Source organism: Hippocampus guttulatus, chromosome 19 (genome assembly GCF_054856545.1).
Source record: "Hippocampus guttulatus isolate MCC_2025c chromosome 19, RoL_Hgut_1.0, whole genome shotgun sequence".
NCBI lineage: Eukaryota > Metazoa > Chordata > Actinopteri > Syngnathiformes > Syngnathidae > Hippocampus > Hippocampus guttulatus.
The window spans coordinates 4,277,631-4,297,086 of record NC_141279.1 but is presented as its reverse complement, the minus strand read 5'-3'; the positions used below and the strand labels follow the sequence as shown (position 1 = coordinate 4,297,086).

The following is a 19,456-nucleotide window of genomic DNA, read 5'->3' as shown; positions in this document are numbered from 1 at the left end:
CGGCCGGTTGATGCGCTCAGGCTAGCGGGGCAGGTGGATCGAGACAAAAACAACAGATCGCATTAAAGGCCTGCATGCACCTCGCTGCAGCTCTGATGCACTGCTATGGAGAGAGTGGGCACGATGCATCTGTCATTAGCTTGCGCGAAATTGCAATGGTGACACTTGCGCGATTGTCGCGATCCTTAAAATGACAATTGAACGCAGAAAGTAGAGCGGTGACGAGATACGGCGGGTTTAGCGCGGCTGACGACAGATTGCTTACATTTTAATCCCTTTTTAAAGGCAGCATCATTTCGATCTCCTCATGCGGCGAGCAGCAGATTTCTGCCTGGTCCTCCTCCGTGAGCGGAGAGCCGCTGTTGCATGGGGGAGAGGGATCCGCTGGGTCCTAGCGCCGGAGATGAAAATGCTTATTTCACACTGACGCCTAATCCAATTTTTGTTTGTTTGTTTTCTCCTTTCGTTTATTTGTCACTAAGCTTCAAATGACTCATCATGAACGATCCCTCTCATTAGTGTCAACCTTGGCGTTGAAAACGCAAAAGTTGCACACTTTGAAAATAATTTGTTCACATTATTTTGCCAATCTGAGTTTTCAAAATGGGACCCATTTGAAAGCTAGCGAGTGGTAAAGTGTGAAATAGGTGAGGTACTTAACGCCATTTAAATTTTGTGGCAATGGGAGGCCACCAAAATCACCAACTTCACTTTAAAAGACCATAATTGACCTTTCTGGCCTCTAGGTGGCAATGTTGTCCAGATTTTTCAAGCGTGAATCCACTGGTTTTCTTACTCATATACACTAAAAATCTGGTTTTATTGTTCTCCCATTGCCACAAGAGTCTCTGAACTATTCACATTTTTGCCAATCAATTTTTTTCAAAATTTGGTCTCATTTGAAATTTAACGATGTGTAGAGTGTGAAACGCTTGAGAAACTCCACACCATTTAAATTTTGTGGCAATGGCACACCACCAAAATTACAAATTTTCCAAATATAAAATTGTACGTCTTAACTATTTGTTTTCAATATCATTACCAGACAGAAATGTGCCGCCTGCCTGGATGTCATTGGGAGGCGGGAGTGACCAAAATAACCCTGGCCAATCTTTCTTACTGTGCACTTGCAGCTGTCAGTCACAGGCCAAAACAAGATGGCAGGGTGCAGGAGCTGGTTTCTCTTTTTAACAGGCAAGTCTTTTCTTTCCTATAACGTGTACAACCCATCTCTTTGCTACCTTGTTTATTTCACTCACGTCAGGTTTTCTGTTTTATTTGAACATGCAACAGTTGTGAGCGTGGCTCACGCGGAGATCAAATTCAACATCCCGGCAGGGAAGTTTTTCTCCTACGAGTTGATGAGGGAGACGTTCCAGAGTGACTTTGAGCCACTGTCCCAGCTCTACCGTAAGAACGCGCCCTGTGTTTTGGTGTGCCCAATGTTGTGTCCGAGTAAGCAAGTTTTTGTACCGTTATGTTTTTGTTTTTTAAATTGTCCACAGTGGGGCACCTGTATGACGACCCGATGGTGTTCAAGTGCAACAAGCAGTATTTCCCAGATCTTCCAGAGTGGCTGCGCTTCACCCAGAGGCACCCCTACGACAACGGCTTTCTCTACGGGACCCCAACATCTCCCGGGAAGAGTGTCATCGAGGTATCTGTATCTCTGTTATGAGTTCAAAATTGCAAATAGGTCATTTCTCGAACTTGTCATGAGATTTGCTAAACAGCATTACTTGGGTTCAACTTTGACGTGTTTGCTAGTAGGGGGAAAATACAGTGTCTTTGGAAAGAGTTATTGAGTATGCAATGTGAATGCACTACTGTGACTTTTTCCCTTCTGAAATAACAAAAAACATGTTACCTTTTTACCTAAAATGTGAGTTATTGAGGCAGCTAATTGCTAAATGCGTTCTTTTTGAGTAAACTTTGATTTCTGTGGGGAAATGGGTAAAAAAAACGGTGTTGACTTTCTCTCACGAAGAACAGTTTCAATTGTTGTGATCTCATTTCGGACAGATTTACGCCATCAACAAGCGAAGCTACGAAACCACCAGGCAGATTCTCGTCCTTAACGTGATTGCAGGTACAAAAAGGTTGTATTTGATACTAAGTGGTATCTTTGTTTACAAGATTAATTCCAAGACCAAACTTCTACTACCATTATGTCATGATTGCAATATAGCAAAAAGATGGATCACTTCTAAGTGGGGGCATTGGTAAGTCTGTACTTTCACCAGCCTCATGCTCACAACTCCCATCCCCACTTAGCCAAGAGCCCACCCTATCAAGCTGAGTTTTTCATCAAGCTGCGGGAGATTGAGAAGGTGCTGCCCCCTACTGTCCAGGATGAGATCAAGCAGGACCTGCAGAAGTTATGGGACACGGAGGCCTTGGACATTGTCAACATTTCCAATGCTCTGGACCGTGGCGGCCGCGTGCCGCTCCCGCTGGCGGGACACTTTGAAGGGTAACTCCGAATTTGTGTTTGAGTCGCCTTTTTCCTGGCGGCGGTCGGTTGAACTCCCTTTCCCTCCCTTGTGCCAGCGTGTACGTGAAGGCCGGATCGGAGCAGAACTTCTCTGCCTGCCTCCTGCAGGCACAGACGCCGGAGCATGAGCAGCAGTGTGCGACGGGTGCCAAAGTCAAGGTTCCCGGGGAGTGCAACTTCTGCAGCATCCCCAGCAACTGTATCAGCTGGTGCAGCACTGAGCTGGTGAGACCATTTTGTTGTTGTTGGCTTTGGGCTTCGCTGATTATTCTGTCAAATGTTTGCATGTCAACTGCTTTCATGTTACTAATAAACTCATAAGAAATATTACCCTACTACAGGGCACCATGTTAAATCATTATGGATCTGCCGGAGTGCTTTCTGTCCTCTGGATGCCGCATTGCCATATGTTAGCATGTCACTGTTAGCATTGTATTTCCTAAATTCTCTTTGGAACTAGTTCGATCCGTCTCAACTGGAAGCAACCTTGCCGGCTCCCACCTTGGGCTCAGGCGTGCTGGAAGCTGGTGAAAACTTTGAACCACTCGAGTCCCCCGAGGACCGGGACTTTTTGCCGGACTACATCGTGACTGTCATCGTGCCGCTGGTGCTGGCCCTCATCCTGTGTCTGCTGCTCTCCTACATCATGTGTGGACGTCGCGAAGGCGTGTACGTTCTCAATGCAGCGCAGCCATTGACATACTTTGTGGAGCCATCAACTACAAAATGTGATTTTTTTTTTTCCTTACAGTGACAAGAGGAACGCAAAAACAAACCAGTAAGTAAAAAGCTCATGGCGATGAAATTGACTATTAACTCATTCAGTACCAGCCAATTCTGGACCAAGTCTGAAAAGATGTTTAAAAACGTCTTTGGGAGTGAATGAGTTAATAACTTTGACGCTGTAACTTTGTGGCACAGGATCCAGCTGTATCACCACCACACCATTTTGGACAACACCGATGAGCTGAGGAACATGGCGAACCACCGAGGTGTCCCCCCGCCGCGCTCCACGTTGCCAATGTTCGACAGCCGCACAGGAGCCCAGGCCACGCCCCCCGACAGTCCCCGCGTGCCCCTCATCATGGCCCAGCAGTAAGAAACTTTTTCTTTACACTTTTTATTTACAAAGTAAAGCGAATTTCCCATCTGATTTGTTGTCTCTTTGCAGCGACCCCAACGTCGACACGTTGCCAAGGTGAGACTTCCACTCATACGCGTTTGCATCCGACTTGATTCTTCATAGTCATCACATGTTTTTGCCTCCATAGGAAATAAGAGCGCTGACGGTGCGGCGGTCCACGAGGACAAAATCTGTTTTGTGCTCTTTGCATTTGTGAGTGTTTATCTCTCTAAACGTCAATGTGTCATTTCATACATTTGTTACAATATTAGGAATAATACAAAGTTGATATGCTCTGTTCTGACATTTTGCCCATTTACAAATTAGAGTGTTGTAGGGTATCTTGAATTGAGTTGAAAAACAAAGTAATAGTATAATTCATAGTTTTATCTTGTGTCCTCATTTAGGTGGGTCCATATTATTTTTCAATGTATTTTTGGACTTGGTACTGGCTCGAACAGTTAACATCCATCCATCCAGTATCTGAGCCGCTTATCCTCGCGAGAGTCACAGGCATGCTGGTGCCGATCTCAGCTGTCGTCAGACAGTAGGCAGGGTACATTCTGAACTGGTTGCCATCCAATCGCAAGGCACACGTTGACGAACAGCCAGCTGGGATAGGCTCCCGTTCACCTCCGACTCTAGTAAGGATAAGCAGTCTAGAAGATAAAAGGATGGAAGTTAATATGCACATAATAAGATATACAAGCTCCTAAATTTATGTTCAGTTTACCCCGACCGCTTATTGAGCTTACAGTCCACTTGTCGACGCCTGAGTAGCTTGTCATTTTGACACTGCCAGATCCAAAGGGTTTAAGAAATAAAGTGCTTTGTGTGTTTTAATGCTAGTAAGTGCATTTTTGTTTTAGAAACATTTGCTAAAAAGTTATAATTTTGTGCGGGATGAAATGGGGGTTTGAGGGGGGGCAGCACGGTGTTGTTAGCATGTATGCCTCATAGTTCTGAGGCTCAGCGTATTCGTCTCAGCTCCAGTTTTCCTCTTTGCCACTTGATTGTATTTCCTGTGCTTGGGTACTCCGGCTTCCTCCAACATTCCCAAAATCCGATTGATCTTCATTTAATCGCCCATCGTAGTGTGAATGAGTGTCTACACGTGCTCTACAATTGGTTGGTGACCAGTCAACGGGTGTAGGACAAATCGTATCGAAAATGGATGAGTGGAAACAGAAAAGAGAGGGCTTTGTTTTCACTGCTAGTGTGAACCACAAGTGCAACTGCTGTGGAGATTTTGTTGCCACTCGGCGATATCGATACTGACTTTTCACCCATAAAGACGCATGATGCGTAAAGCCGGGGAGCCATTTTGGTTTGCACAACAGTTGCAAGACAGGACAGTGAAAAGTCGGCCATTGAGTAGAACCACTTCACATGCTTTATTTCAGCACCCAGCAAAAATAATTAAAAACATCTTGATTTATTATACATGTACAACACAAGTACACAATCTCTCCTTTTCAACCATGAAAGTGGGTCTGCTTCCGGATCGTTGTTTTTTTTTTTCTTCTTCTTGAGACAACAAAACAAACAACATAAACAACGGGGTGGGAGATGTGTGCTAGTTTTTGTTTTAGTGAAGATGAGACAGATAAAGAACAACAACAGGCAAGAGATGGAAATTTAAATGGTCACTTTTGTTTTTATCCACACTGACATGCATTTATAAAAAAACAATTGCACGGCAAGACAACAAGACAATGAGTCAATTAAGTAGCACCAAAGAATTCCACGGGCATACGAGTGGTCAGAATTACAGTATGACAGCGAATGTCTCACTATCACGACAAAAGGACCTCATTGAGTTGGTTCTATAGCACCTCGATGTGTTTGCATGCTCCCCAATAAGCTTGTAGTGTAAAATGTGCCCCTTTTCCTCTAAGAAAAAAAAACATGGCGGTGACTTCTTATTATGAGGTAGCCATCAAAGCAATGAAGGTGCACTTTTTTGGAGTTCTGATGGGACAATTTTACAACAAGGAGACACGTCACACTTTTTACAATTTATTTAACACCAGGAAAAAATGGTACATATCATTTGTTGTTTTTTAATGTCCTTCCGCAGTTGGGGCGAAAAACGGCAAAAGTCACCTGCGTTTCATTGCGATAATAGATGTTTTTTTTTCTTTCTCAAACTCCAAGGGAGACATTTTACACAAGCAAATATCATGTTCTTGTTGCCGTTGGAAACAAACAAGATTTGTTGTTGTTTTTTTTTTTAAAGTGTCCTTGTGGAGTGGCAGTCCAGAAACGTCTCACGATTGGAAACAAAACAAAAATTGTTGTCTTCAGCGGAGTGGTTTTAAGCGTGTGGACTGATGGTGGCCGAATGAGTTTTGAATGCATAGGAAATAGGATTTTTAGAGATGACTGCTAGAAAAAAAAACAACAATGTCATGTCCATATTTCTTCCTTTTTTTTCCTCTCCTTTTTACAAGAAGCAAACAGGGCCAACTTCGACGCCAAATTCCTGATCAGGGGCACCAACATCCATGGGAGCAATGTCAATGATTGGCAGGCGGGATGTTTTCGATGTCTTGTAGTCGATGACTGTCTTGCCCCATGAGCCAGTGTGTGACTGTGGATGGAACCCCCCCACCAAAAAAAAAAAAAAAAAAGCTCAGAAACATTATAAGCCTTCACGTTTTGCATTTAAAATCTGAAACTAGGCCGGGACTTACCGTGCAGCCGTCCTCGCTGACGCTGTATGTGAAGCGGCTGTTACCCTCGGCTCTGATCTCCACGTCGTTGGAGCCCTGGAGCAGCAAGGCCTTCTTGAGATTGCCAGAGGCTGAGTCCATGTAGGCGATGCTGTTCTTGCAGTGGTATGTGATGTTCTGAGAGGCCTGGTTGGCCATCAGACGCATGAAGGTCATCTGGATGCTGACATCCTCAACATCAGCTCCATCGGTGCCATACTGGAACTGTGTGGAGTTTATAGAAGATATTGTCATCGACAAGGTCTCAGTGTGCACGTGCTTGGACAAAAAAATAAACCAAACAGTCTGCTGACCTGGAATCCACCGGTCATGGACTCGCTGAACCAGACGTGCTTCTTGTCTCTGGGGTTCCTGCTCATGTACCAGTTCTTCATGGGCACAGTGGACTGGCTGGGGTAGACGCAAGTCTCACCAGTCTCCATGTTGCAGTGGACCTTGACGGCGTCCAGAGGGGAGCCCTGGTTGGGGTCCACCCAGTAGGTGCCTGGAGGGGACGGGTTATATGTAAGACCACTATCGAGTGTATGAGTTATTTTTCAAAGGGGCTTGGAATGCCCACTCACCGCTCTGGTACTCAGGGTGGCACATCCTCAGATCACGGCACATGCGGGCGGGGCTCTTCTGAGTACCGTCGGGGCTGCTGAGCTTCTCGATTCTCTTGGTCAGAGACTCCAGAGTGGTGTCGACCTCCATGTCACGATCGCGGAGAACACTGGGGTCGTCAGCGCGGTAATGGCCAGAGCGGTAGGGATCGGGAGCCTTCTCCTGAATAGGCTGGCTGATGAAGTCGAATCCGCCACCGGGAGCACCAGGGGGTCCGGCAGGTCCGGGAGGTCCAGGAGGACCCTGGAAGACGTAACAGGAGCTTAGAAACCTCTCACATTCAAGGTGAAAGTTCAAATGTGGAAGAAACTTACAGAAGGTCCCATCTCTCCATTGCGACCACGAGGGCCGGGAGGTCCAATAGGTCCAGGCATACCGTTCATGCCATCCTTACCATGGGAGCCGGTAGATCCAGCAGGTCCCTATGGAGCAGAAAACATTAGTCTGCATCTGAAGCAATCTGGTAGCCACCACACAGGACCAGCACACTTTTAATACAGATTTTACTCACTCTTGGTCCAGCAGGTCCATTGGCTCCAGCGGGTCCTCTCTCTCCAGAGGTTCCCTGGAATCAGAAGAAGCAGCCGTGCAAAGCGAATCTTATGACATAGGTCAAGAAATCAGCACAGACTGAACCAAGCCGTCCATCCAGGAGTTTTGTGATTTATGAAACGGGTACAAACTGGTACTCACGGCAGGACCAGGCATACCCTGCATGCCAGTGAATCCTCTGTGTCCTTTGTGGCCTCTCTCTCCAGCCTCACCAGCCTCTCCTCTGTCTCCCTTACCTCCGGCGGGTCCCTTTTAGACAAAACAACGGACACGTCAAGTTGATTGACCATTACATGTCCACACAAACAAGAAAAAGGAGTGAGGAACTTACAGCAGGACCACGGGCGCCAGCAGCGCCAGCAGGACCAGCGGAGCCGGCGGGACCCTAGAAATGAGAAATTGTAAAAATGTTAGAGAAATGGAAAATCAGAGGACAATGAGATTGTCAGTGAGGGCAAGACATACGGGCTCTCCACGATCGCCAGATTTGCCAGAGGGGCCAACAGCTCCAGGGGCACCAGGAGCACCAGGAGGTCCTGGGGGTCCAGCAATACCAGACTCACCACGGTTTCCCTATCAGGGAAACATTCAGTGAGACAATGAGACAACTCGGCATATATGATCTGATTTAGAATGTTTCAAAAATTGAATTTTAATATTGATTGCTTACCTTGGGGCCAGCAGCTCCATCGCGACCAGGGGCACCATCGTGTCCTTGAGCTCCCTGTAGAAGATTGACCATTTAATGTTATTTTGCAAAGTAGACAAGCTAGCTATGTTCAATAGACTGAAGTGACCAGTATTCAAATATGAGAGAGCGGATAGCTGTTCATACCTCACGGCCAGCCTCTCCGGGAGCACCAGAGAGTCCAGGGGGTCCAGCAGGTCCAGGGGGTCCACGGGCACCAACGGGTCCGCCAGGTCCCTGCTTTCCAGGCTCACCCTGAATGAGAACATTTTCGTATAGTTATGAGAATTTGTGCAACTTTAAAAATGGTCCGAGATCATCTCTCAGGGAACACTTACAGCAGGTCCAGGCAGACCACCAAAACCACGCTCTCCACGCAGTCCAGGGAGACCTACAATACCACGCTGTCCACCAATACCTTGGGGTCCGGGCACACCAGCGGCACCCTGTAAAGGACGCAGTGGGTAAGTTCAAGCGGATAAAGGAGAACCCACCTTTTGTTTTAACGATGGCTCAATAACACTTTTACTTACAGGGGCACCATCCGAACCAGGGGATCCTCTCTCACCAGCAGGTCCAGCGATTCCAACAGCACCAGGCTCACCAGGACGACCGGCGGCACCAGTCTCACCACGAGCTCCCCTTGCGCCATCTTTGCCAACGGGGCCTCCGGGTCCTGGGGGTCCACCAGCACCCTACAGAGACACATTGAGAGGTCATATTGTTTCTTATATAACAGGTCTTAAGAGCCGGACAGTGAGACACTTACAGCGGGACCAGCGGGTCCAACTCTGCCAGCAGGTCCGGGGAAACCAGTAGCACCCTGCGCAACAATAAATGAGATGAAACATGGAACTGAAAGCCAGAGCAGTAACGTTGCAAGTCCATTGTGTTTAAGCACACAAAGCCTCTTACAGGAGCTCCAAAAATACTTACAGGAGCTCCAGCACCACCACGAGCACCCTTTGCTCCAGGAGGACCAGCAGGGCCCTGTGGACACATGCATTTTAAAATGAGACTAGAGGCACTCTTTTAGAATGAACACTAGAAGTGAAAGTGACGTGGTTAAAAGGAAAGCCCACCTGGGGGCCAGCAGGTCCAACAGCTCCACCGGGTCCAGGAGCACCAGCATCTCCCTTGGGTCCAGAAACACCAGTCTCTCCCTTGGCACCAGGCTGACCATCAGCACCCTAAATTTGAAGGATAAGATATCAGCACAAACTCTTGGTCATCCTTCAATGACGATTTAGACAAAGGCAGGTTCTTACAGGGGGTCCGGCAAATCCAGCAGGTCCAGCAGGGCCAGCCTCTCCACGCTCACCCTATAGGCATGGAAAGTCATAAGAATACACATCTGTACACATCGAAGATACAAGTCTTAACTCTTCAAAAGTGCAACTGGTTCTTGAACAAGTGGAGAAAAACTTACAGGGGAACCGCGAGGGCCGCTGGGTCCAACAGCGCCAACAGGGCCAGGCTCACCCTAAAACCACATGCAAAGGAAATCAGATGATTCTCTTATAACAGTTTTTGTATTGTTGACTTGCACCAGCTATCCATCCTTGGATGTGGCAGGCAACACCACAACCTGTACATATGGTGAATCAAAATAATGGGAGCTTACCTTCTCACCCTGAGAACCAGGAGGTCCAGGGGGTCCGATAGGGCCGGTCATACCACGGGCGCCATCTTTGCCGGGGGCACCTTCGCCTCCCTTGACACCAGCCTCACCCTGAGAGATGCAAATTGAACATGTTAACGTTCATATTCATGTGGAAAATGTCATTTGCCACTGGAACAATTCGGAAAAAGACTAAGTGATTCTTACTCTCTCTCCCTTGACTCCAGGCAAACCAGCAGCTCCACGCTCGCCGGGCATACCCTGCATACCGGGGCTTCCTGCAGCACCATTGGCACCAGGGGCACCGGGCTCTCCCTGCACACATAAACAGTAGCATTGTCATTTTTTGCCAATGTTGGGTAATTACCTCACTTCACATCCTGTAATTTAAACACAAATGTGCTGTACAGAGGTATCGGAGTATGTTGTCAACAGAGACATCTTTACATCACTTGTACTTATGTTAAACTTGCTTACACGCATGCTGTCTTGTACAACATGCAATGCTAGCAATAAATGTTTTCATCATCTGTCATTTAATTCGTAATAAGATGGCAGAGACACTTGACCGTACTGCAGTCTGTGGGATTTGTTTTCAATAATGTTAAGTCAAGAAAATTTGGATGATTATGATCTTAGGATCTCTAGACCACTAGCTAGACTCCAGACCGTTTATTTGTAATGCAATTATTTGTAACATCATGCACACTGTTCTCTGAATATTAATTTCGCATCTATTGGTCTAGATCTCCATTTCTAGGAGTGAGGATCACCTGGTCACCCGCATACATATTTTTCACTAATGAGTCTCCAATTATTCACAGTTTTGCAGGTCCTCAAGCCAAATGGGGTTGATACATTATTTACCTGCATCGTCAGACAGGCTTACCAATATACTCGGATCTGTACTATACATTTAGGCACTGCTCTCCGAGCCAACTTTTTGAACTATTTCTTGAATAATTTCCTGTGATCAAAGTGGTCAAATGTTTTTGAAGTGTCTGAATTTTTCATTCTCTATGTTTCACCATAAACTTGTCAGTATCTTTTAACCTCCAATTTACCTTAGGTCCATCGTTACCAGCACTGCCAGGGGAACCACGGGGTCCATTAGGACCTCCGATACCAGGAGCACCACGCTCACCAGGGAAACCTCTGTCGCCCTGAGTGAAAGAAAGAGCAGTCAGGATCAGCCAGGAGGGAATGACATTGAGGAACAAGATTTAGATCCGTTACAGGATACTCACTCTAGGTCCAGATGGGCCAGCAGGTCCGGCCTCACCAGCAACACCCTGATCAAAGGAGATGAGGTTAATGATCACCGCAGTCCTTTAGAAGATATCATGATGTAAATAAAATGTAATTATGATTCCCATCCTTACCTGATCACCAGGCTTGCCAGTCTCACCAGTAGCACCTTGGGGTCCGGGAAGACCCTGTTCAAGGAAGAGAAGCAGAATATCAACACACGTCCAAAAATGTAGCAACTACAGATCAAATAGCTATGGTGATGTGTTCAAACTCACCTGGAATCCAGAAGGTCCAGCTGGACCACCTTCTCCCTTCTCTCCAGCAGGTCCCTGAAGAACACCAAGTGATCAGAGACCACATTGCCTGTTTGTTTTCATGGTCTACAGCGTGACATGAAATCGATACGATACTTACAGCAGGGCCAGAAGGTCCAGGAGCACCAGCATCGCCATCTTTGCCGGGAGCACCCTGAGAAGGAGAGATGAGTCTGACTTGATTTGTATCGATGGGAAGTTGATCGCATGGTCTGTTTCACACCAGAAGAAATGAACTCAAATAAAATAATAGCACTTACGACAGCGCCCATAGCACCACCGGGTCCTTTCTCACCAGGCTTGCCATTCTCACCCTAATCAAAAGAAATAATGTCAGTGTCGAATGGAGATTTTGCGCAGTGCCGCCAACGAACTTGACATTTTGGATAAAAATGTTAAGTGTTGCACTCACAGAAACTCCCTTGGGTCCGGGGAATCCCATAACGCCAGGCTGTCCTCTGGGGCCAGCAGGGCCAGCAGCTCCAGAGCGTCCATCTTGTCCAGGGGGACCCTGAAAGATTATAAGGTGTTCATTTTCGTTTCTACCATGTGCTCAATGCGTCTCATGAATGAATTTGAACTTACAGCAGGTCCAACTTTGCCATCAGCACCAGTGCTTCCGGGGCTACCAGTCATACCCTGCAGAGAGATTCGGCATGCTTAGAGCTCATCCAAGCTGAATTGTTGGACCGTAAGTAATACAGAGCAGTACTCACCTTGGATCCGGGTGCACCAGGGGCACCAGGAGCTCCAGACTCACCAGTGGCTCCCTGAGGTCCGGCAGGGCCGGTGGCACCACGCTCACCAGGGGCTCCCTGTCACATGCAGAAGATTAAAATGAAAGACCTGATCCAGAAATACAAAGATAGGAACCAACCAGGAGGTCACCCGTTAACTCACCTTGCCACCAACAGCTCCATCAGCTCCGGGGAAACCACGGGCACCAGGGGCACCCTGGGAGAACAAGGAAACAATGTTATTGTGTGCTGAAGTTTCCAAATAATCTTCATGAAAATTGGTGACTCAATAGCACAAGTAGAGGGTTCACCAAAGATTTTTAAAAATAGATTTGACAACAAAATGAGGCAGTAACATACACGCTCTCCAGGAGGTCCACGGGGTCCACCAACACCAGGCTCTCCACGGGGTCCTCTCTTGCCTTCCTCACCAGATGGTCCAGGAAGTCCCTGAACTCCAGCTGGGCCCTAATGAAGAAGAAATCAGGCAAGTTTTGTTATTATGTCATGTAATGTAAAGAGTGATGATAAATCCATGCTTGTTTGCTAAAACTTACAGTCTCTCCCTTGACACCGGGCTCTCCCTTGGGACCAGTAACGCCTGGGTCACCCTGATGACAGAAACACAAACTGTCATTGCCATGCAGGCCAAAACCAAAAATCATCGTCGTCTGTTGACTACTCACATTGTTACCCTTGGGACCAGGAGCACCGACGGCACCCTGACCTCCAGCGGGACCACGAGCACCGGGGAAACCGGGAGCACCAGCAATACCAGCGGGACCCTGTTCGATAGAGAGAGTAGGTGTCACAACCAGCTCCCAATCTGCATGTGAGTGTAACAAAGGTACTCCGAGTTGATACTTACAGTAGCACCCTTGGCACCAGGGACACCATCAGTTCCTGGAGCACCCTATGGAAGCAGCACCAACACCACCACCATATTTAATTACCTTATAAGAACATTTAAAATTGATATGACAATGCAGAAGAGGGATATGCGGCGTAAACTCACAGCAGCTCCAGCAGCTCCAGCGGGTCCTGTGTTACCAGGCTCACCACGAGCTCCCTGGGCTCCCTCAGCTCCACGGGCTCCTTGGGGACCACTCTCTCCCTAAATAAGACATGGAAATGTCATATTTAATATAATTTATCCATCCATTTTCTAATCTGCTTATCCTCACAACGGTCATAGGTGTGCTGGAGCCTATCACAGCTGTCTTTTGGCAACAGGCAGAGTGCACCCTGGACTGGTTGACAGCCAATCGCAGGTCACACATAGAAAAACAATCATTCACGCTCACAATCACACCTAGGGACAATTTGGAGTGCCCAATCAACTTGCCATGCATCTTTTGGGATCTGAGAGGAAACCAAAGTACCCAGAGAAAACCCACCCAGGCAGAGGAAGAACATGCAAACTCCACACAGGAAGGCCGGGGCTTGGAATCGAACCCTGCGCCCCTGCACTGTGAGGTGGACATGCTAAACAGTCAATCACCATGCCGCCCCTATTTTATGTAATTCATATATTCTAATCTTGCTGAAATCCATCCCTCGATTCATTCTCTGAACCATTGATCCTCACTGGAGCGTGTGCAGGAGCCTATCACAGCTGTCTTTGGGCGAGAGGAGGCTACACCGTGAACTAGTCAACATCCAATTGCAGGCTGAGCAGAAATGTTAAAGTAATATTGTGTTTATTGCACCTTGACATAATGTTAATGTTATTTTGCCCTTACTGGTGGACATCAGATGTTAATTTGGGTCATCTTGTGCCAACAAACAACTGCTAAAACTTCTATTTAGAAGTTTATTTATTCATTCACTTTCTGCCACATGTGGCAATCACATGACATGAGGAGGAACATGTCGACTATGAATCATGATGTTAGTATTGGTCTCAATCAAACATCCTCTTTTGGGTGACCTACCTTCACACCAGCACCGCCAGGGAATCCAGGGGGTCCAGCAGGTCCAGTGGGTCCCTGAAAAAATGAAGACACAGGACGTTAGCAGACAGTTCCAAAGAACACTCGCACAATGAATCTGCAAGGGAAATGACAAATACTCACAGGGGGTCCAGCAGGGCCAGCATTGCCATCGTTACCACGAGCGCCCTGCAGAGGAAGTTAGTGTAAGTCATATCAAAGAAGATACGAATGGTAAAAGCATATCTGCAATCATAGCCTAGCTTGTAGCACTTACAGCAGGACCAGCAGGTCCGGGACGGCCTCTCTCACCAGGAAGACCACGAGCACCCTGGAGAATAGAAAACACATTTTAGAGTTTGTCCTGTCAAGGCTGTCTTCCTGAGTTGAACATGACTGACGGAGGGGAGACAAAAACCCACCATGGATCCGGGGATGCCGTTCTCACCATGAGCACCAGCCTCTCCCTGTAGAAAGAAATGGAGATGGTTTCACACGATTCACCAATTCTAACGGCCTTCAGGACAGTGGTCCATCCTTTCACCCTTCCTCTTACCTTAGGTCCGGCAGGTCCAGCGTCTCCCTTAGCTCCATCCAAACCATTGAAACCCTGCGCACAAAATCAGTGGCATGACATCAACACGATGACAACACTTCTCACAGTATGTCCCTTGTGAATGCTCCCAACTCACTCTGTGTCCCTTGATGCCAGGAAGTCCGGGGGTTCCAGGGAATCCACGGGTACCCTGCAGCAGGAGGAAATTGTCAACCGGGCACTTGTGTCACCTGATCTTTGCCCTTCTTCCCAGCGGGGTTTACTCACCTGCATGCCAGGGGCTCCACGCTCACCAGGGCGTCCAGCTTTGCCAGCCTCACCCTATTTACACACAGGGATATGGTTGGTATATGTGTTGGGGGCTACTAAAAGATGGTTATTTGGAATAATCAAGAGACCCCTTACATCATCTCCGTTCTTTCCAGGGGGTCCAGCGGGACCACGAGCACCCATGGGACCCTGCAACGCAAAATGACAATCACATTGAAGTCTAAATAGCGACAGCCGGTTGGCGTGAGTAGTGAAAACGAAAGCTTGAGGATACTCACAGAAGCTCCTGGCTCACCGGGCTCTCCAGCGGGACCAGTGAAACCCTGAGGACCCTGATGGACAAAAAAGCCAGAAAATTAACAAAACCACATCCACATTGAAGAAGCATGACTGAGAGCTGATGAGAGGAATACATACAGCAGATCCAGGAGGTCCGGCAGGACCACGAGGACCCATTGGACCCTGTTGATGAAGGTGAGTGAAAAGTCAGTACAAACATTGAGGAACCAGGGGTATCCTGATTTAGCAAAAGCAAGCAGGTGCCCTAATTAATAGCCTTCATACCATGGGGCCGGGCATTTGTGGGCCGCCGCTAGACTTGGTGTGGTCCACGTAGCTCATTTGAGGAGAGAAGTTCTGTCAAAGGGGGAAGAGGTCAAGAATTAGCTGCTGGGCTTTGAGTTGTAACATTGTCATCAGAGAAGCCAAAGCTTGTAAAAAGAAAACAAAAATAAGAACATCTCCATCAGGATTAATCTAATATTATTATATTTTATTTGAACATACTCCGCCAAGGCCAGGGGGGCCAGGGGGACCAGGTGGGCCGGGAAGTCCAGGCTGTCCGGGGATTCCATCATTTCCAGGAGGACCCATGGGACCCTAAAAAGGTAGGGCAGACCATTAGTCATAAAAGTATGTTTAGTTTGTGATGTGTATATTTAATGGATAGCTCTGACATCAATTTGTGCAACAGAATGTACAGTATTTAACCTGTGTTGAGATCCCCAAAGTGGCTAAAACCCTTGACTAAGTTGTTATGCCTCCACTTGAAACAAGTGTTGCTTTTGAACTTTAAGAACTCATTCCATACCAGTCCAGGTAAAAGCAATGGCTCTTTGTACTTCTATAGCCGTCAATGGCAGTGAATGAGTTTTGTCTCGGTGAACTTGCAACCTGAATATCGTCTCCACAATGCCATTGCTGCCCAATAGCTTTTTACATGTTAAAATACCATAACTTTTGTATTTGAATGGCCCAAAATAACGAAACAATGTTAAATGGTCTCGAGTAACCTGATGGTGGCTAACATGTTTGATATAGACATTGAAAACCAGATGTAATGTTAAATGTGACACTATACTAATAGATAATAATGAACATATTTGGATAACTTACCACATCTCCCTTGGGACCAACGTCTCCCTTGACACCCTGCAGACAGACAAAAAAAATTAAGAGAGTCAGGCTATGTAGCCAACACCATGTGTGCTATTTAGCATGCAGAAGCTAATTGGTAAACATCTGTAAGGAGAGCTTATTTTCAGGAGACATGCATTCACATTCATAGAGGGTAAATAAAAAGTGGCACTACCTCTTGGGGGTTGACGGGTCCTATGGAAGGAGAAGGACAAACAGGTCACACACTGTCCACCCAATATATTTTCAAGATGCACAGTTTTAATTATTTTGAAAATTATCTTCTGAAGCTAATTTTGCAGCTACACAATCAAAACCGAACTGAAGATGGCAATATTTCATAGCAGTGGATAGGCTTCAGCACGCCCGCGACCCTTGTGGGGCTAATCGCTATGGATAATAGATGGATGAAAGATTCATATATGGAGACATGTGCTGTGTTGTGCAGGAAAAACAATGAGATTAAAAATCCTCAATTCACAGGAATGGACGCCGCATAGCATTCGTTTGTTAGCCTAGCTTTGCAACCATTGTGGCTCAAATTGCAGTTCTGCTTTGAGGTGGACAAGGGAAATTGGGAAATTTAGAAATAAAAAAATGTGTCAGGATAACGGATCAATGCAGGCGTCAAATGATAAAACTGCAGAAGTACCACATGAAATGTTAGCTTCCATGATCCATCACGATCCACGAATTTATCGTGTGCAAAATTTGTTTACAGTGGGTTTTATCATTTGTCAACAATGAAGTTGTTTATTGTGAAGTTGTTGCAGGTCGGGGTGTCATTTATATTCTTTGTTATTAGCTTGATCAATTACAAACTTTGTTGTCAGTCTGGTATCGGTTACCAGCTTTGTTGTCCATTTTCTTATTCTTTGCGTACTTTTGTGTCACAAGGTTCATTGTGATCTTTGCTGTTGTATTGTTTCTCCTTGACAAACTTTGTTGTTGTTTGGCATGTATTGTTTGCACACTTTGTTGTATTTCTGTTCATCATTTGCGTAGTTTGATGACAGTCACTATGCTGCTGCACTATCCTAAACGAAACAAAATCTGACAAAAATCAGAGACCCCAAAAACATTTTCCCTTTTTTTGTTTGTTAGCGCCATATTTGCGGAGGAAGTGACTACATAGCAGCAACATTTACACCGCTGCACTGCAACGTGCATAAATCCAAAGCAATTCCTATGAAAATCCCCAGGGGGCGTGCAAGGACGTCCATCTTGTTAAACCGCGCAGATGTTCAAACTGGTCTCAAGTTTTCGGCGTTAAAAAAAACATCTAAACAGCACAGTGTGGAGGCTGAGGAAGATGTAGGGTAAAGTAGTACCGTCGGGGCAGATGGGACAGCATTCTCCCTCTGGGATGATGGGGTCGGCGCAGTCAGAAGAATCCTCGCAGATGACGTCGTCGCACATCACTGTGCCGCTGTCGCAAACACAGATTTGGCACGGCTCTGGTTTCCACACATCTTTGTCGTTGTACAACTGTCCGTCTAGTGTGCAGCTGCCAAATGTGCCTGCAGGACATCAACGTATTGGTCAGACATTTTCCCACATAAAAAGCACTTTGACGCCGAACGTTAATTTGACTAAATGGATAATTACAGCATCTAACTCTCAGTTTGGATGCGTACGACATTCAACCTTTTTGATACTTTCAACATGCAAAATCAATCAAGGCAGGTAACAGTCAACTTTTCACAATCTTTTCATATTTATGGAACACATTTGTCTAATTTGTGGTTGGGGAAAATGAACAGTCCAGTAGTTTTAGCAGTCTGTCCGTGGGCGTTTGAAGCCTTTTATGAGAGACAGGCGTGGTAGTACCACAATCGATCACCAGGGGGAGACTGTCGCCCCACAACAGAACGCCCTCCTCCTACTCTGTGATTAATTGACGTGGTACGTCACAACTCAACAATTTTTTCCATTGTCTCCCCTCCCTTGCCCTAGCTTTCTCCACATCGTACGACTTTTAAACATTTTACAACAGATTTTTTTTTTTTTTTTACCCACAGATTTAAGATCTGTTTTTAAAACGCACAACCAAATGTAATGCTGTCATCCAAATTCAAGATGACTTTGATTATTGAGGATGGTCTTAAGAAAAGAACAGAAGAGGGATGTCTGTTTTAGGAGATTAAAGTGAAGCTTAGTAGAAGTGATCACAGTTCGGACGTTTACTCGATTTTGCTGACTTTTACAACACCGTTTCCCAAACCGACAAAGTTTTCTGCAAGGTTGGGTGCCCCCCCCCCCCCCCTCCCACCAAAAGTGATCAAAGTAAGCCGTTCGGTCCCCTTATTTATTTATTTTAAAGTGTTCTGTCTCTTTCTCCTGGTAGCCCCTCTGAACCTAAACATGTGTCAGAGAGAGGAGATGCAGCTGCACTCCCTTAGGAGGAAGCTGACTGAGCGTGTATGTGCACGCCAAGGGGGGGGGGGGGGGGGGGGAACACGCACATACAATCCACTCCTGCACAAATGGACCTCCAGGAGAACCCCCAAAAGACATCCAGAATGGGCATTGTCTCTTTCCAATTAAGGCCCCGTTCAATCCTGATGGGGCCACACTGCCCCTAATCCCCGTCAAAAAAAGACCAAACATCAATGTCATAAAGTGATACTTACGATCATCCTCGCCTTGACCTCTCACCACCAGCACAGCTGCGCTGAGCAAAAGCGCTAACCGAATATCCACAAAGCTGAACATGTCTAAATATTAGACATGTAGATTCTTTGCGGCAGGGGGGGTCCTTTTTTTCGTCTCCTCAAACACCACTCATACACGGTAGGGTCCGGTCTGTGTGTGTAACTCCAATCCAGACCCCAGCAGAAACTCCCTACTGCCTCAACAAATCACTTAGCGGGGCTTTTATATGTCCCGAGCTTTTCTGGGGAGGGCCCCAAGTGCACGCACCCTCATTCCAGTGAGCGAGGGGGGCGGGAATAGGGCTGGTGGGTGTCTTTAAACATGTCCCATGCAGGAAAAAAAACTTGATGCGCGATGATGGTGAAGATCATTACCTCGCTTAACGGGCTTTGAGCAAGGTTGCTTCCTCGTGGACTCTTCCATTACTTTGGGGTTTGCGTGTTTGGATGCGACATCATCTATTCGATTAAAGTGATCGGTTTTGCAGTTTGAGTGTAGAAATGTGTCCCC

The 19,456-nt window shown here is 46.6% G+C and overlaps 2 protein-coding genes across 4 annotated transcripts; one reads left to right on the top strand and one right to left on the bottom strand.

Moving 5' to 3' along the window:
- Positions 1–14: 14 nt before the first annotated feature.
- On the top strand, positions 15–4,460 carry sgca (sarcoglycan, alpha). 2 transcript variants are annotated; one of them, XM_086138614.1, is made up of 11 exons: positions 15–1,194; positions 1,294–1,410; positions 1,506–1,657; positions 2,023–2,089; positions 2,275–2,473; positions 2,551–2,719; positions 2,955–3,163; positions 3,246–3,272; positions 3,416–3,589; positions 3,666–3,692; positions 3,766–4,460. In XM_086138614.1, the coding sequence occupies exons 1-11, from the start codon at positions 1,158–1,160 to the stop codon at positions 3,770–3,772; spliced, it is 1,185 nt and encodes a 394-aa protein (XP_085994740.1). In that variant the 5' UTR covers positions 15–1,157; the 3' UTR covers positions 3,773–4,460. The 2 variants fall into 2 exon arrangements, with proteins under 2 accessions (XP_085994740.1, XP_085994741.1); XM_086138615.1 differs by lacking the exon at positions 3,766–4,460 and having other exon boundaries at positions 3,666–3,696.
- Positions 4,461–5,623: 1,163 nt separating this feature from the next.
- On the bottom strand, positions 5,624–19,137 carry col1a1b (collagen, type I, alpha 1b). 2 transcript variants are annotated; one of them, XM_086138343.1, is made up of 51 exons: positions 18,925–19,137; positions 17,623–17,811; positions 16,467–16,486; positions 16,271–16,306; positions 15,662–15,754; positions 15,440–15,511; positions 15,293–15,337; positions 15,154–15,207; positions 15,011–15,064; positions 14,873–14,926; positions 14,742–14,795; positions 14,606–14,659; positions 14,472–14,516; positions 14,327–14,380; positions 14,194–14,238; positions 14,053–14,106; positions 13,134–13,232; positions 12,987–13,031; positions 12,805–12,903; positions 12,676–12,729; positions 12,479–12,586; positions 12,282–12,335; positions 12,098–12,196; positions 11,967–12,020; positions 11,794–11,892; positions 11,642–11,695; positions 11,482–11,535; positions 11,343–11,396; positions 11,199–11,252; positions 11,064–11,108; positions 10,881–10,979; positions 10,024–10,131; positions 9,820–9,927; positions 9,625–9,678; positions 9,464–9,517; positions 9,278–9,385; positions 9,132–9,185; positions 8,965–9,018; positions 8,729–8,890; positions 8,534–8,641; positions 8,343–8,450; positions 8,178–8,231; positions 7,973–8,080; positions 7,839–7,892; positions 7,649–7,756; positions 7,467–7,520; positions 7,270–7,377; positions 6,916–7,198; positions 6,646–6,836; positions 6,314–6,556; positions 5,624–6,210 (listed from the first exon to the last, which is right to left on the bottom strand). In XM_086138343.1, exons 1-51 carry the CDS (start codon positions 19,004–19,006, stop codon positions 6,064–6,066), a joined length of 4,344 nt encoding a protein of 1,447 aa, XP_085994469.1. In that variant the 5' UTR covers positions 19,007–19,137; the 3' UTR covers positions 5,624–6,063. The 2 variants fall into 2 exon arrangements, with proteins under 2 accessions (XP_085994469.1, XP_085994471.1); XM_086138345.1 differs by lacking the exons at positions 11,199–11,252; positions 11,343–11,396; positions 11,482–11,535 and having other exon boundaries at positions 11,064–11,111; positions 11,672–11,695.
- Positions 19,138–19,456: the final 319 nt, after the last annotated feature.